We start from the raw sequence: 16,276 nt of genomic DNA, 5'->3' as shown, positions 1-16,276 counted from the left end.
CCACAGTTTCTACATCAGGGCTTTAATGTGTTCTTCTGGATAAATTGAAAGGACCTCAAGTTTCGCTCTGACAAAGGCTGTGGTGCATTTAGTTGCTAAAGCTGGAGCGTGGGGGTGATAATATGCTCGTGCAGCATGAAAGCATTTAGTTCTTTCCCCACAGAATCTTCTGCGAGAAGAACGCCTGTACACACAGTGCAGGCAGAAAAATTCAAGCTGCAGGGCTGTTGATGAAGACTCTTTTCTAAAATTAAAGCCTTGGCTAATTGGATGTAGTTCAGAAAGGAGCCTTATAACACTCTGATCTTTGAAAATAGTTATAAATATGTAAAACTTGTGGAATTGTTGCTGAAATTAGAATCGTGATCTTCACAAATGAAAGGAAAACCCTTAAAAAATTAAAGGTCTTTTAAAATCGCCTTTTTTGTAACCAAAACCAGGGGGTGGGCGCGGGGGAAGGGAAGAGCTTTGAAGTCTCTGAGATCTTTTCCCTGAGGTCAGAAGTTTCTGATGATGTAACATACAATACAGACCAAGCCTTCACTTATCAAGGTTAAAGTTGACGGAGCTTGTATGAACTTGTCAATCATAGGAAGCAGGCAAAAACAAGCCAGCTGTTGTGAGGCATGGCTTTGAAAATCCTCTGTGTTACAGTAAATGAGACACAGAGGTTGAGGCAGATTCAGTTCTGTGAGGCTTTAAAACTGGCTGGCACGTTTGCAAGGATGCAAAGCTGGTATGCAGTGAATATGGGTAAACATCTGTAAATCCTGGTAAGATTGCCTTGTATTTAGTGTTAAAGTATTAGAGTAACAACTAGATGCACGAGCCTTAATTATCTGCTGCTGTCAGCTCTGAACAGAATTTTGTAGTATTAATTCATACAGTATTTCTTTTGTTCTCTAGGTCTCTGAGTACACGCTGTCTCTTCTGTCCCTATCAGCAGAAGCTACAGTAGCAAATTAGGAGGGATACAGTGCTTTTGATGCAGAATTTTATTTTGGTTAGCATAAATGACTCTTCTATTCCCTGGTGTTTTAGGAGAATAGAGGGAAAATGTGAGTTAATTCCAGCTAAGATGCTCTGTGTGCATGTGTGCATGCACACGCGCTGTTTTTAGCAGCTTTTGTTTTCACAGTTGGCATAATGCACACTGGAATTAGAAGGCAGCGCCTTTCAAAAATGTTTGTTTTCTGAACGGGAGGCTGCAGTGCTGTTGTTCTGGCTTGGGGTGCCAGGCTCGGGGTTCCTCTCGGCTAGGGGTGGTGCAAAAGCTTTTTATCTTGTTGTTTTCCTGGTAAATGTGTTACTGTGAGTGCAGGTTCGCATGAAGACCTTTTCCACAGCAGCAAGAGGTATTAGCTGGCAGTATAAGAGAATTGGATGTGACTATTGGAAGCAAACGGTGAGTGCAGCTCCTGAGTGAAAAGATGGCTATTAAAATGTGTGCACGTGCATGCTAACTAATTAAAATTACTGTTTTGTTTTGTTTTGTTTTTTTGGATGAGCTACACGTTCATTTTGGTGCTTGCTTGAAGCAGGTGACCTAGCTATTACTCACAAAGTGTTTCATTTTTTAGCTTCTCTCCTGTTACTGAATTTCTGTTTATCTGCAAGCAGCTGTTTTCAGTAGTAACAGCAACAAGAAAACGGCAAAAAATATCAGGGTAAAAGTCTAGAGGTTAAAAAAAATTGAAGGAGGGCAACTGGAATGTATCTCGTTTGAACAAACAGATTTTCATTTTTTCTTTGAGCTGTTTTTTAACATGAATGCGATTTCCTTGTTAGCAGTATTTTGAAAGTGTTGCCTTTGTCTTTGAAATGGTTGCCCTTTATCTAATACAATGGGTTTTGTTATACTGTTGGGATATTCTTACTGAATTCAGTGTTTAGGTTCAGAACATATTAACTGGCTTACTCAAGTGGGCATTGAAGTAATTTTAAATCCATGCATGCAATGCCATGTGCTAGTATGAACATGCATAGATAAAGCAAGTAAGAGCATAGCTGTAAAAATCACAGCCATAAAAAATCCTTTTTTTTTTTTTTTTTTTAATTATTGGATTTGATGTGCAGCAGAATAGATGACAGGCTTTTATTTTCTGAACTAAGAAAAATCTCTCCCCCCACCCTTTCCCACCAGCTTTTCCTATCTGCATAAACACCCCTACGCTGTTGCAGGAAATTTAATATTAATGAGATTTGATTTTTGCTGCGGACTTATGCATTATGGTGTTAGCCGTAACTGACTGGCCTATATTTTACCCATCTACATATCTTTGGTTATTCATTGCAGAATTAGAGTGGGTGTGTGAGATTTATTTCTGCTTTTAATGGAAAGAGAAGGGTTGCACTTTCAGAAAGAAAGAAAAATCTGAGATGGAAATCCATTGTCGGGGATGTTGCCCTGTAAGTAGGACACAAGAGAAATTCTAATGGGTGGGCAGACTCACCAGCAGTGTCTGTTATCATATTTCATTCTGTGCTAAAACCAGGTGATTATGTAAGGATTATTAAACTAGAGTGGCTTTTTTTATCATATTGGATCCATCGACTATTCTGTATTTAGTGTGATTGGCTAAACAGCTGCCATCACAAATAATGTTAACAGACATGAAAAACAGAACTGGGAAACCTAAGACTTGCATCATTACTGTATCAGGGCTACTTTTCTTTGTTTTGGGGGTTTTTTGAAAGGTTAGCATTCATTATTATTTTCATGTTAACACATGCTTTGGCTTTAAGATCCGTGTTTCTGGGATGCTAGTTGTCATCATTTCTTCAGAGCAAGGCAATGAACAGCTCTACTTCTTTGCAGTGATTAATGCCCTGTGCCAGCTTCCTGGGGTGACCATTATGGTATAATCATCATGGTGATTATGTTATCCTTTATTCAATGAAATTGTCTTCAAAGATTTTTGAATTGCTTTGTACTCTGAGTTCCGATTTGGCATCTTTGTAATATGTTTTATACTCCCTGAACCAGTAAATGTTCTATATATTTCATAATGCATACTATACTAAGTCAACAGTGATAGCAAATACTATATTCATCAGAAAAATGGACCACTGGTAATATAATTACGCTTGTATTGGATGTGCAGATTGTGATGTTCTGGTGTCAGCGTCTCTTTCGCGTTGTAATAGTAAAACTAATCTGAGGGTTTTGAAACCTTTGGGGTACTGGAGCCTCTGGAAGAAAAAGCATGTGGGATTCAGGTTAAGATTCAGACACCTAATGGAAGTAGGTGTCAGCATGCAAGTGTAGTGCCTCCTTCAGTTACAGTTCATGGAGATCTTGGGCTTGATTCCATGGGCTAAACGTAAGTGCCTAGCGAGACCTGGGATAGCCAAGGGTATCCCACGTGGTTTCTGGCTGCCAGCCCTGAGGGGAACTGATGTCTCTGAGTCTTTGTTTCTCAAATGGTATAAGACACCTATGTTTAAGTAACTAAATTGATCCGCTAGTCAATGCAGTGAGTGAAACCAAACCATGATTTGGCTGACCCACCATACAGTCTACTTTAGGGTGAGCTGCATCTCAAGTTGCATAGGCTATATCAACATCAATTAAAATGTATCTGGCTCACATGAAGATCCCTAGATTTTTCCTAAATCTCAAAGTGATTCTCTTACCCTTTGCATCTTGTTCCAACTCTGTAGCATCCTGTTATGGTCTCAAGCAGAACTGTACTAGGTGGGAGAAACCACTCTTTATTTGCAGGCTGTTGCAGAAGTGCTTTTGGATCCCGCTGTCCAAGCACTATACATATACACAATGAAAACATAGTTTCAGCACAAAAAGTTCACAGCTGAAAATAGCATATAGACAAGGGCTTTGACTGCAAACAGGGTTTTGGCATAAGCAAAGACTGTGTTTCACAATTGCTTTAAGCCACATAATTATTTGTTTTGAGCCAGGTCAGTACCTTGATCCAGTTTTAAATTCTGGGGCTGCACAATTTCTACTGCTGATACAATGGAGACAGCAGGAATACACAATCAGAGTATAGTAAGAATGAGACTGCCTCTTTTGACAAAAAGTCTGCATTTAGGTCGACTTAAAGATATCACAAAACCGTGGCCTTGATTATGAGTTTGCTGTTGTAGGATGCTCTTGTGGGGAATTCTTACTTGGGTATGAAGGCCCTTTTCTAGTATAGCTTGTAGTGTTTCAGAAGGAGTTTAAGTTAAACAGAACCAGCCTCTCCATTTGCTTTCTTTCGCCAGTATGTTAGTGGAACGTACATAACCACGCTTATGTTTTGTGGCAAAAGTTTCACATGCAGGTGAGGGCTTTTAAGAAACAATGTTTAAAAAAATTGGTGGCTAATACATTTTTTGAAAGGTTATATAGTCTGGGTTTTTAAAGCTTGACCTGGAGCATCTTTGGAAACTGTAAAGTTGATTAAAAATTGGACAGATTTAATTGATTGAAATGACTTTCAGTTATTGAGATATGACAGTCAGATCACCCTGTCTTTATATCCAAGTTTAGTTAAAGCTTTGAGTGTGAGAAAAAAGGAGGAAGTAGTTTGGAGGTTGGGTTTTATGGCAGCTAAAAATGTTATCTTTGGATATGTACCTATACATAATGATTCATTTGGGTTGTTGCTTGTTGACTCCACTGACAGGCTCCTATCAAATGAGAGAAAAAAAAAAGGTATATTGCATGATTTAACTCAAATATAATAGCTTAAGCCATGTCACCTCTTTCTGGTTTGGTAGAATATTCTGTTGTATTATCCTTGCTTTGAGGAGTCAGAATTGAGCAGGAAGCTTGATTGGTTTTCCTGGTTTAGAATAACTTGGCTTTTTCCGTTTCAGTACTATATGCCTATGCCTACAGCTAACTGAGCTTGAAGGAAATTGTGAGGTGTATTTTTCCATCTGGGTAAAAAATATTTAATGCCATTTTTGAGATACGCATTTCCACCCTCCTGGTGATACGTTTTATTGTTCTATTTAGTGACTATAACCATTACTTGAAATGTGCAAGCCACAAAGCAAAACATTCCTCCTTGATTCACTGGGCTGATGACTACGTAGCCTCTTAAGCACTTTGCCCAGGCTTCCTTCAGAAGAAGTGAGCCTTGTTTGAAGTAAGAGGTTTCTGAAAATCAGGAGAGCTGTTTTTTTAAAACAGAGCAATTCCTTCCTTTTTCAGTTAAAAGCACAACTTTGTTTAAAAAAAATTTTTTTAAGGTATGAAGAATGCTGTGCTTAGTTCCCTTGGTTCCTCATAAATACAGAAAGCAGGTGCAGTTAGGAGAGGCTCATGTTAGCTGCGTATACTAGACTCACTCTTACTAAGTACCACTTTGTATAATGTAAATTTGTTGATCACTTGTTTTCTTTAAAGTTCAGGTTAAGCGCACAGTATAAAAAGTCTGACAGTCAAATCTGAAGTATCAGTTCATGCCAAAGATGGGTAATGTGATGTGAGCTTTCCCAGTTCTGTTGCATCAGGAGGGCTCTTGCATTTGGATAACTGTGGTGTTATATGATGGAGATGGGGTCAGGGATGGGACAGTTTGAGACTTGAAGGTAACCTAGAATTTCAGGTTTTTGATGATGAACATTTTGACCTAAAAGGGAAATCAGAAAGTAGATATACTAGAGTCTGTTGTCATCTAGAATGAAAGTGGTAATAATGTAAATAGTCATGTTATCAGATGTTTTTAAACTGTTCTGCTTCTCTCACTTTCTGATAGTTTATTTATAGATGATGAGCTGTTTTCAGTGGTGAGTTAAAGTTTCCTTTGCATAATTCTGGAGGCCTCATTTCTGAAACAGTTGTATTTTGGCCATGTCATTTCATGAAGCAACAACATATTTGAAGTAGCTCAGTTGGCTTCTTAGTATTGATGATAATGTAACACCTTTGCAGGTTGTTGCCAGTGTGTTCTTCTGGGGCTTGAAGCTTGCTTTCTTTTCCTCCTTTCTGAACAGTAAGCTCAAATCTCTCCAAGTAATATGATAAGCATGTTTTGCATGAGGACCCACCCACACTGAATGTAAACTAGCCCCAGTGTTGAATGTAGCCAGCCACCTTTTCTGAGATTCGTTTTCTGTGGCATTGCAAAATGTCTGGTTAATTTTGTGGAAACTGTATGAAGGCACGTACGTAATATCCCTTAAATTTTATCTCTGTGTTTGCAAATGTGGTATCTCTGAATTCATCTGTGCTGTGACTCTTTATTTCCTTTTACTCTATTTTGGAAGGTGACAGGACTACCAGAGCATTCTTTGTTTCTAAGTCAGGGTAATAAATATTTAACAAATTTGATTGGGATTCCTGAAATATGAAAATGCTTTGGATATGTTAACCTGTCGGACTGTTGGTGTACCCTGTCCTGTTTGCTTCCACCAGCCCACCCACCTCTGATGTGCATGTTAAGTTCAATATGTACTTTGCAAACTGGCTGAGGTAGTGCATGTAATTTATGTCCTCGTGCCATTTATGCCATGGCCTTGCACCTAAGTGCAACTGTTATACTGTGTTATGTTATGACTTACGTATGCGAAGACGAAGAGGGAGGCATGAAGAATTTTTTGGCATGAGTTAACTGGAAGGAAAGTGTACTGTACATGGGTTATCTAGACAATGAAAAACTGTGATTAAAAACAGTATTTCATACTTAGGTCTGCAGTCTTCATTTGGTAAATATTTTCATTAAAATGAGTGGAACTATATACAGGCTGCTTACATTGAACTCACTAGGGAAGACCAGCTGACTCTAGTGATGCCATGTAACCAAATCTGAAAGGCATTGGCCAGGCTTGGACCCTAGTCCTTCTGGTCTTAAATCATTTTTACTAAAGTTATTCTTAGCCTGATGTTAAAATGGGAATCAATAAATACTGTTTTGCAAAATAGAATTGGCTCTGAACTTGCAACGAACTGCTTTCAGTTTAGAGCAGTGTTAAGAAAACTGAGTTGAAACAGTATTCAGCTACTGATTCATGTTAACTTGAAAATTTGCCTGTTAAAATGGAATTGAAAATTTAACACTTGAGAGAGAGATTGAAGGTGACTTTTCAGGAATTAAGTTGGCGAAAAAGCCATCTCCTTTGGAATTACAACACTGTTTTATTACTGACTATACAAAAATCAGTGTGAGGTATGATTACTAAAATCCTCATACCTCCAGCCGTTTAATGACAGTGTCCAGATTTTTTCAAACTTGTGTCTTCAATTGCGAAAACATCACATATTCATGGACTGAATAATAATCATTTTGAATATAATTTGGGCATACAGGTGTGAAAATAGACCCCACATTTAATCAGTTATCTTCCACAATACTTCATTTTAAAGATTTATTTTAATTTAATTAAAACAGTAATACAGCATGTAGTTGTGCAATTTATTTATTTATTTATTTTTACTTATAAGGAAGTTTATTACTTGTTTTAGGTGCTTTTATCCCAAGTTTAGTTTTCATACATATTGATGTTAACCACCTACAGAGGTACTCTCAAAACTGGTGCAGTAAGGCTAATAACCTGTTTATGTTAAAAATTCTAGTTAACCTTCTTTACAACAATGCTGGAAAAGACCCTTTCACAGTCCAGTTGAGAGAAAACTTGTGCAAAGCAAGTCTTAAGGATTATTATTTCAAAATATAGGGACCAAAGCTGCTAGTAGCACAAATGGTATTAGTTCTCTGAAGCCTTTTGCTTTTCTGTCACATTCTAAGCTCACAGTGTCTCTTCAGCCTCATTTATGCAAAGAGCAAACTCGCCTTTTTTCAGGGCTCCAGAGGTACTTTTTTCCATCTTCTGTTTCTTTCCCAATTTTTCTTTATTTAGTGAGCCCAAATCAACTACATTTCTTACAACAAAGCACCTGCCTGGAGTTGCTTCCACATATTGACTAAAGAAGCAGGGTGTACAATTGGAATGAAAATGAAAACATTTCTGTGTAAGATGAGGCTTTTCTGGTCATTATTAGTTATTTATGGTGACAGGGGAAAAAAATTCAAGTTTAAAATAAGCCTGACTAGAAAATAATGTACTACTAAATTTTTTTCTCTTTTTCAGTTTTTCATTTTCCCATCTTTTTAGCTTCAGCAAACTTGACCTTTTCCTTTGCACTCATTTCATTTTTAGCCAATTATGCATATCTAAAAATTCACACCTCCAGATTCATATTTAAAATTAACGATATTCAATTTACATTTAAAATGAAATGGAAGTCTCAGTTTTGCACATACAAAAGAAACCTGTTTTCTGCACTTTGCTGATTCTGAAACAAAAATCAAATTAAATTTTAGTATACAATTCCTCTCCTCAAGACAGTTTTACTTTATACCAAAATAGAAGAAAAACATTTGCACATTTGACTATGCCACATACATTAGTGCTTCAGATTTTCTGTGTGTTTAGATATGCCATGTACACAGCAGCGCCTCAGGTTAACTGAAGGTTGTGTCGCTTATGATTCTATGTACCTAATTTAGCCTGGCATTATGCTTTGACTTATCACATTAGATTAGGTACACAGTGTATGTTTATACATGAGAGAATGTTTTTGTGCTATATAGTTACTGTAGACTGGAGGAGTTGGTATTAAATGTTTGATGTAACCTCAGTATTCAAGCTTCCTAGATCATCTGTGGCCTCATATGGAAGGAAATAAACTAACCATGCTTTCTTCCCTGTAGGCAAACTGATAAAGGGACCCTGAGAGAAAACCCACAGGAGAAAAGGGATCAGCTGGACCAGAATTTAGGCAACAAGTGGAAAGCATCTGTCAGACCATCGCATGCAAGAGAGCCTACGGTTTTGTCTCACGAAAGCCGGGGGAGATCTGGGACGTTGCCCAGTGATTACAGATACTCTCAGGAAAACGTGAATGAGAAAAGCAAGGGTTGCAATTTGCCTCTTCTTGCATGTTCTGAGCCACAGGCCTTGAATGAGAACCACTCCTGTCTGTCACAGGGCAAAGGAGAGGCAAATCATAGAACAGAGCCAACGCTGCTGAACAAGAAACGTGGACCTGCTCCTCAGAGGCCTCCACCGCCTAAAAGAGATAAATATAGGCGAGCAGAAAATTCTGCACTGTCACTTGGCAGCTCTTCCGAATCTTTGCTGGTAGCTCCCAGCCAGCCCATTCCGTCCTCTTCCCCCAGCTCTGCCGAAGTATTTACTGGTCACTCATCTCTCTCTCAGAGTCCTGCAGCTTTCAATGGAAAACTAAAGAGTGCTAATCCACAGGAGCTCCAGCAAACGTCATCCACGGAGAATGTTTGTCAGCACTTAGAAGAGAAAACGCACCTTAAGTCTGAGTCTGTATTATCTTCCAAGTATTGTTACCTTCAAAAACCAGAAATGGAAACATCAAGGTCCCCTTCTCCTCAGTTTGCACCACAGAAGCTCACTGATAAACCTCCTGTGTCTGTACAGGATGAGAACCCTGCCAGGTATTAGACATAACTGCTTTACTATTTTAATAATCCTTGGTGCCCAGTTAGACCTTATTAAGGTTGGTTGTTCTATTTCTTTACTAAAAGCACATCCTTTGGGTTCATTAACAATAAACCTTTTCAGCATGTCCTAAAGAGACCTAAAGGACAATAACTATATTACAGCAAAGATTTATGGGAAATTCTAGTTGATACCATTAGAATCCTTCAGTTGGTCTGTGGTTTCTTTTAGTTGATTGATGCTGAATAATGAGGGGTGCTGCTCACGTGCGATAGCTAGTAGATAGTGGAAAATGAAAGGGATGGATTAAAATGGATTATCTATTGTAAGCCTGGTCTAAGTCAGAAGATTCTCCTTCTGTCATCATTTTCCCTACCCCAGTTGCACATAGTATATGAATCAGGAAAGGGACAAAGCAGACACTGGAAGGGAAGCTGCTTGTGAGAACATCTGTTTTGAAAGCTCACGCAGTAAGGCGTACTGCCAAATTACGACTGTTTTCATGTTCCTTTTATGGTGGAGTTTGACATTCCAAGTAGTCTGCTGAGTGCTCCACAGGGCTATTTATGTTGAAATGGGCTGAAGATTCAGCAGGAGAACGTCAGCCCTTTCTCAATCTAGATAAACTCAGAATTAGACAAACCAAATGAAGTTAATAGATTTCTGTTTCTGTCATATGCTACTAATATCATAAAAGGTTATTCTCCTACAAGATGATAAACTGTTCCAGGAAGTTCAGGAGCATTAGTTTTTATAAATCCTTCAGTGCTGTAATTCATTGTTGAAGAATGAAAATAAAAGCTCCAAGCCAAATGAATGTGGAGGTGGCTTCTCTGAGGAAAAGGAGCTGAAATTGCTTTTCTCTGCTGTAACATGAATTGTTGAATAGACTCAGTCATGCTGTTTTCCTATGTGCCATTTGACATAGCAAGCATACATCGGTTTTTCTTTCTGGGCATTTTCAGTGGCAGAAAATTTCTTAACTTGTTTTTAACAAGTCTCTTGAAGCCAACATCGATTATTGTTTTATTTTTGCCTAGATAGAGAACTGGAGGCCCTGAGTTGAAGTTGGAAGTTTGGGGGTGGAGGGGAGGGAGAGAGGGGTATGTAAATTTAACTTTGTGCATCTTAAACATGCCTTGACATTCTTTCTCCTATGAGAGGAGGAAATAATGAAATTTCATCCTGCAGTGTTTTCAACAGAAAGCAAAATTAATGCAGTTTATTATAAAAAGTGCAATATGGCATGTGATCTCTAGCATCTATGTGCCAAGGCAGGTGATAGTAATGACTTCCTTTATTTATTGCTTTATGAATAGATATTAAGGATACATGGAAAGATAATTGTATTTGGCCCTCCTTTTTACTAAGCTTTAATGTCAAAATGTGCACTGAGGTGCGCCTAATTATAGGCCCATATCTGAATGGTATTTGAAAGTAAAGTGAGGCATTTACCCTGCTATCTTTCATTAACATGTTAAAATCTTGCGCACAAACGGTTCTTTTTTGTTTGTGCACAATTTATCGTTCTCAGTTAATAATTACATTACTTATCTAATAAAACAGGTACTGCAAAAATTGAGACACATGCAGACCATATCTGTAAAAGTGCTGTGGTGTTTATTTCATATGAGTAAAATGTCAAGTAGGTTTATGTTAGTAGTCAATTAATTAGGTTTGAATTATTATTTGTTACTGTCTTCTTGCATATGAGCTTTCGGACATGCCAGTTTGCCTGCTGTAGGCAGTTAGTGTTTAATGTTGTCAACATGTAGCTGTTTACTCTTCTTTGAGGAATGTATCATGTTGATTAAGTAAGTGTGCAGGGTTTTCTTGCAACATTTTAGGTAGCATGGGGAAATATTGGTGATGTACAAAACCTAGCTATTTCCAGAAGAGAAGGCTCTTTGGCAGTAATAAAGATGAAAAGTGTATGTCATTAGATGTACATCAATAGATTTTCAGTAAATATACACTCAGGTGAAGGATGACTTTGCTTGTGGTTGGGATAAAGCTTCATAGTAGCCACAAGCAGAGTTGCTGCAAATTAAAACTTCATGCCACAGTTCCGCAGATACAAAACCTTAGGAAATCACAGGGATGCTGGTTGTTTAATTGGAATTTCTGAAGCCTCTAGAACTGTCTTTGCTCTGAGCAAAATCAGCTGACTTGATGCCTTAAGCATCTGGAAAATCTTTTGCTAGGCAGAGAATAATGTACTCAGAGTCTCAAAATAGCTAAAATGCCAGGCATCTGAGGAATTGCAATCAGTCCATTCCTTCTCTTCCAGTTCCCCCCCACACACACTTAAAAAGCTTTTCTTAGATCACACAGAAGTCAAAGGGCATTAACAAAATGTTGAGTTGTAGAGCAAGCGTGCAGGTGTCCTGAGCTGGTAGGTTTTTCATGGCGTCCTGAAGATAGGCGTTCCAGTCCCGAAAGCAGGGTTTTGTTCATAGCGTGGTTGCCTCCTCCTAGGAAAATCTGCTTCTCGGCAGGGCTGCTTGGCCCTGGCTTGACGCCATGCTGATGTGGCCATGCAGCTCCTGCGTGCAAGACTGCGCTTCGTGCTGGGGCTGAGATGGGTGAAGTACTGGTTGCTCCACAGCCGCAGAACTACCAGCCCCCGCACACCCCTGGCATGATATTCTGCTCAGTCTAGTTGAGTCAAAAAAAATATAGGCCTTATTTAAAAACTAAAAGGTTGCAGGGGGAAGAGGAGGAAAGAGCTTTTGAAGTGTTTCAGCTGAGAAGGTTTTGACTGAATCGCGTGAAGGGAGCAACTACACATATTTATGTCAGCAGGCTGGGGGCAGTGACAGGCCTCTTTGCCCAGCCTAGCTGCCCCCAAAACAGAGCCCATGCTTGCAGACCAGGAGCTAAGGCTGAAAAGCAGACATGAATGTAAACTCTTTAAAATGACAGTCCCCCTGAAAACTTCTTGACCTAAAAGGAATGGTGAAGTAGGGCAGGAAGGATGTGAAAAGAAGGATTTCTTATTTAAGGAAGCATTCTTTCAGCTTTGTCAGGATATTAATAATAAATGATAGGCTGTATCTGCATCACTGTTGCTGCTGTATATCACAGGCTTGGCCAAACAAGCGTGAAGCTCACTGGAGTGAGCTGGAAAACCTGCCCCAAAAGCTGGCTCAGGACTTGAGCATGCCAAAGCATTCTGCACAAAGCACTTGAGAGAGGGAGGAAAGTATGTATTTATTTGGAGACTGCACATTCAGAAGCAAATATGCCTTTAAAATACAAGACACAGCTGAAAGAGATCATGTCTAATAGATTTTCTTTTCACTGTGAAAGCACAGTAAGTATAAGTTTTTATTTTTAAATGACACACCCATACTTATAGGAAAAGAGTCACAGTATGTCTTAGTCACTTATCTGAAAGGCGGCAAGCGAGCCAGATGAAACCAGATATTTCAGCAGTAGGCAATGTTCCTTTGCTTGCCGTAGAGCTTCCAAACCCACATTATGACAATAATTTTAAACTTTCTGCAAACTCAAAGCCACCAAACTAGACTTCGGTTTCTTGTATGGGTAACATACAGTGCAGATGTTTTAGTAGTGTTACTTAACATGTTATTCTCCAATTTAAAATCTAAGCTAGCCTCTTCTTTAAACAGCTTTCCTTATTGAAGTCTAAGGGAGCTTCTTGTATTATGCAATAGATAATTCCTGCTATAAAACAAAAATATGCAGAATTGTGTACATTATCCTTTTGAGTAGTTGTTTTTTTTCCTCCTTTAACTAGAAAACTAGGACACTACAGTGGGATCTGTTTACTAAACTCCTGCATCTCGTGTGAAATTTTACAAATAGAGATTTTTTTTTTAATTATGTAGTTATGTTCTCAATGATTTCCTGGTTCTCCATATATGATCATCTGTTGTTATTGTAGTTCAGCATAGTCCTAGCCTGCGGTTCCATCTGGTCTGTCATCTCTTCTCTTGGAAGGACTAGAGATTGATGTTAGGGCATCAAAAACTACCCAGGCAGCTAAACAGCCAGTCAGGCCAGAAGATGAGGCTGTTGTTGGATAGATGTGAGACAACGATGTTTAGTTAGAGGCGTATTTCCTCTGTCTGTGGCAGCAAAGGCGTAAGAGGTGGTCCAGCAACACCATCTCAAAATTGGCATTGGGCTACTGAGATTACACCATAGAAGTCCTGTTCAATGAGTGCTGTAGAAGACTGATGTTAGTATTACTTATAAATGAACTAATACTGTTTAAAATGTATGGGCAGAAAAGAAAAAATGCAGATTAAGGGCTTGAGATATGATACAAGGAATATCCCATTACATAGATCATTTATCTATTTTTTTATATTTGAGCTTCCCCTCTGATTTGTGGATAACAATTGAGATGTAAAGTTCTTACACTTCTAAAGATGAATTTTCCTCATTTTCCAGAATTGAGAGAGTTATAGACAACAATACTACAGTGAAAATGGTTCCCATCAAGATAGTTCATTCTGAGAGCAGTGCAGAGAAGGAGAGTCGGCAAAGTCTTGTGAGTACCATGGAGCCTCCTGCTTTACCCAGTGGTTTAGAAAAGGACCAGATTAAAACACTCAGCACTTCTGAGCAATCCTATTCACGATTCTGTGCTTACACCAGGCAAGGTGTAGAGCCAGAAACCAGAACCAAACCAGCTGACCCTCAACCAGCTGAAGAACCTGGGAACAACTTGAAGGACAGCAGCGCTGCGGCCCCAGCAGTCAGTTATGTAAAGGCCAAAGAGAAGACTTTTGAAGACTGGAAATCAGAGGAGCTAGCCAGGGAGATTGTGGGAAGAGATAAATCTCTCGCAGACATATTAGATCCTAACATGAAAATAAAAACAACAATGGACCTGATGGTCGGAATCTTCCCCAAAGATGAACACCTCTTAGAAGAAGCTCAGCAGCGCAGGAAGCTCCTGCCAAAGGTTCCTTCTCCTAAAATTTCAGAAGAGAAGTGAGTATTGTTTTTTATGGGCCAGTGTTTCCTTGCAAGTTGCTCTCCAAAGCCTGTCAGTTTTCCAAGGAGGCTAAGGATGAGGATCTTCCTACTCTTTAGATTTGGGGCTTTTCTAAGAGTTTTCCCTTAGAATAGCAATCACTAATAATAACACTAATGATACAACTAATCATGAGAAAAAGAACAATGTTGTATAATATAAAAAATTCCCTGAGACCTCGCTGAAAACTATTTGTGTGAGAACTTAAGGAATGAAATATTTCTCCTGTTCATAGGAATTAGATATTTTACTAAGCTCATCTAGGCTAGTCGCTGGATAGAGAAGGAGCAATATTTTAGCATTTATTGTGTTATGAAAATGTATAAAGACAACTTAAAGTGGGCATAAGGCATTTTCTGCTACTGAGCGAGAATAAAGAAAAAAAGGATTTAAAACCCAGTGGAAAGATGTTGATGTTCTATAGGTGTTTTGTTATGAGCATTAATTAAGTTGTAACTTTCTCAAGAAGTTCATGTGTAATTCTGTATCCAAAAAGGTAATTACTTCACAGTATCCTACATTTGGCAGTCTAAAAGGGTTACTTCATTCATTTGTAGAAGCAGGAGTTTCTGCCTATTCTTAATGGTAATAACACTGAGATCTTTGTACTGCTTAGTAAAATGGAACTTCACATTTTGTTTCCAGATATCTTTCTTGTATTTCACTTACTGTAACAGTGAAAGGTTTTCTCTACTATTTCAGCTTTAGCTATGAGTGGTTTTCTGCTGAAATCACACATTTTCTTCACAACTAGCATCTACTGAAGTCTGCATGTCCTCCTTTGACCTGTATCCTTGTTTCTTCTGATTGCCCTTATAGATAATCAGCTTTTGTGACCACCAGTATGGCAGTGTCCTGTTTTCCCAGATTTCCCCATTCCAATGTCCCAGACATTTGGCAATGTACTGTTCCCATAGGTAACTGCTTTCTCTTGAACGCCCTGCTTACTTGGCAAAATGATGACTCTAAAAAGTTGTTCTTCCTTTTCAGTGATTAGGATGTAAAAGTAGTTAATGAAAGTTTTGACCTTTTACCAGGAAAGAGGAGCAGAGTGTGCCGTCTGCTATCTCCCTGACAACCAATTCCACTTACTACAGCACATCTGCACCAAAGGCAGAATTACTGATTAAAATGAAGGACATGCAGGAACAGCAACAACAGCAGCAGAGTGAAGATGATTCTGAAGATGAGCTGGATCATGACTTGTCAGAAAAAAAGGTAACAGACTTTTCTGAATGTGTAATGGGATGCTCTAAGTGGCATGCTTTTCGTTAACTGTGGATTTACTAGCAAAACATCCCTAAATAAAAGGCCTCCTAAATATCCAGGATCACTTGGAAAATCAGCCTGGGTGTGTGGTTTTGGGGGGTTGGGTTTTTTGAGGAGAGGAAGATTGGGTTTCTCTGAGTGTCCAACTGTGAATTTAGGAACTTCATTTTAGATGCTTTTTGCAGCTTGACGCACATTTTGGGGAAGGGGCCAAGGGCAGGGAGGCATTTTTGGTTTTTATTTCCAACTAATATTTTTGATCTGAGAACCTTTAGTGTATTTCTCTTTCTCTCACTTGCTATGTAAAAAGAAGTGCTAGTGCTTATGTTTCTCACTCTTAACAGATGGCATTTTTAGCTGTTCCATATTTTTGAAATTTAGGTCATGGATTTGTGTTTGTGGTGGTAGGGATTCCCTATCCTTTTTTTATTTGTTTATCTGCTTTCTTGAGCAGCAAACTGCTTTGCTCTCTACTCCTCCTACCTCCCAAAGTAATAAAAACAGTGGTGGCAGGAGCTAGCTAATCAGCTCGGCAGACACAGTGCAAGTTATTCATCAGGAAGG

General features: G+C 38.8%; 1 protein-coding gene across 4 annotated transcripts in view; it reads left to right on the top strand.

The window, feature by feature from the left end:
* Positions 1-16,276, top strand: part of SHROOM2 (shroom family member 2) — a 133,329-nt gene that overhangs the window by 105,114 nt on the left and 11,939 nt on the right. For all 4 annotated transcript variants that reach the window (XM_026116972.2, XM_064500523.1, XM_064500539.1 and 1 more), the window contains 3 exons: positions 8,670-9,428; positions 13,855-14,400; positions 15,481-15,661. In XM_026116972.2, the coding sequence (XP_025972757.1) occupies positions 8,670-9,428; positions 13,855-14,400; positions 15,481-15,661 (1,486 nt within the window). The remainder of the gene's footprint in view (positions 1-8,669; positions 9,429-13,854; positions 14,401-15,480; positions 15,662-16,276) is intronic.

This window comes from Dromaius novaehollandiae, chromosome 1 (assembly GCF_036370855.1).
Source record: "Dromaius novaehollandiae isolate bDroNov1 chromosome 1, bDroNov1.hap1, whole genome shotgun sequence".
Lineage (NCBI taxonomy): Eukaryota > Metazoa > Chordata > Aves > Casuariiformes > Dromaiidae > Dromaius > Dromaius novaehollandiae.
The sequence above is the reverse complement of the archived record's forward strand: the minus strand, read 5'-3'. Positions and strand labels throughout refer to the sequence as shown.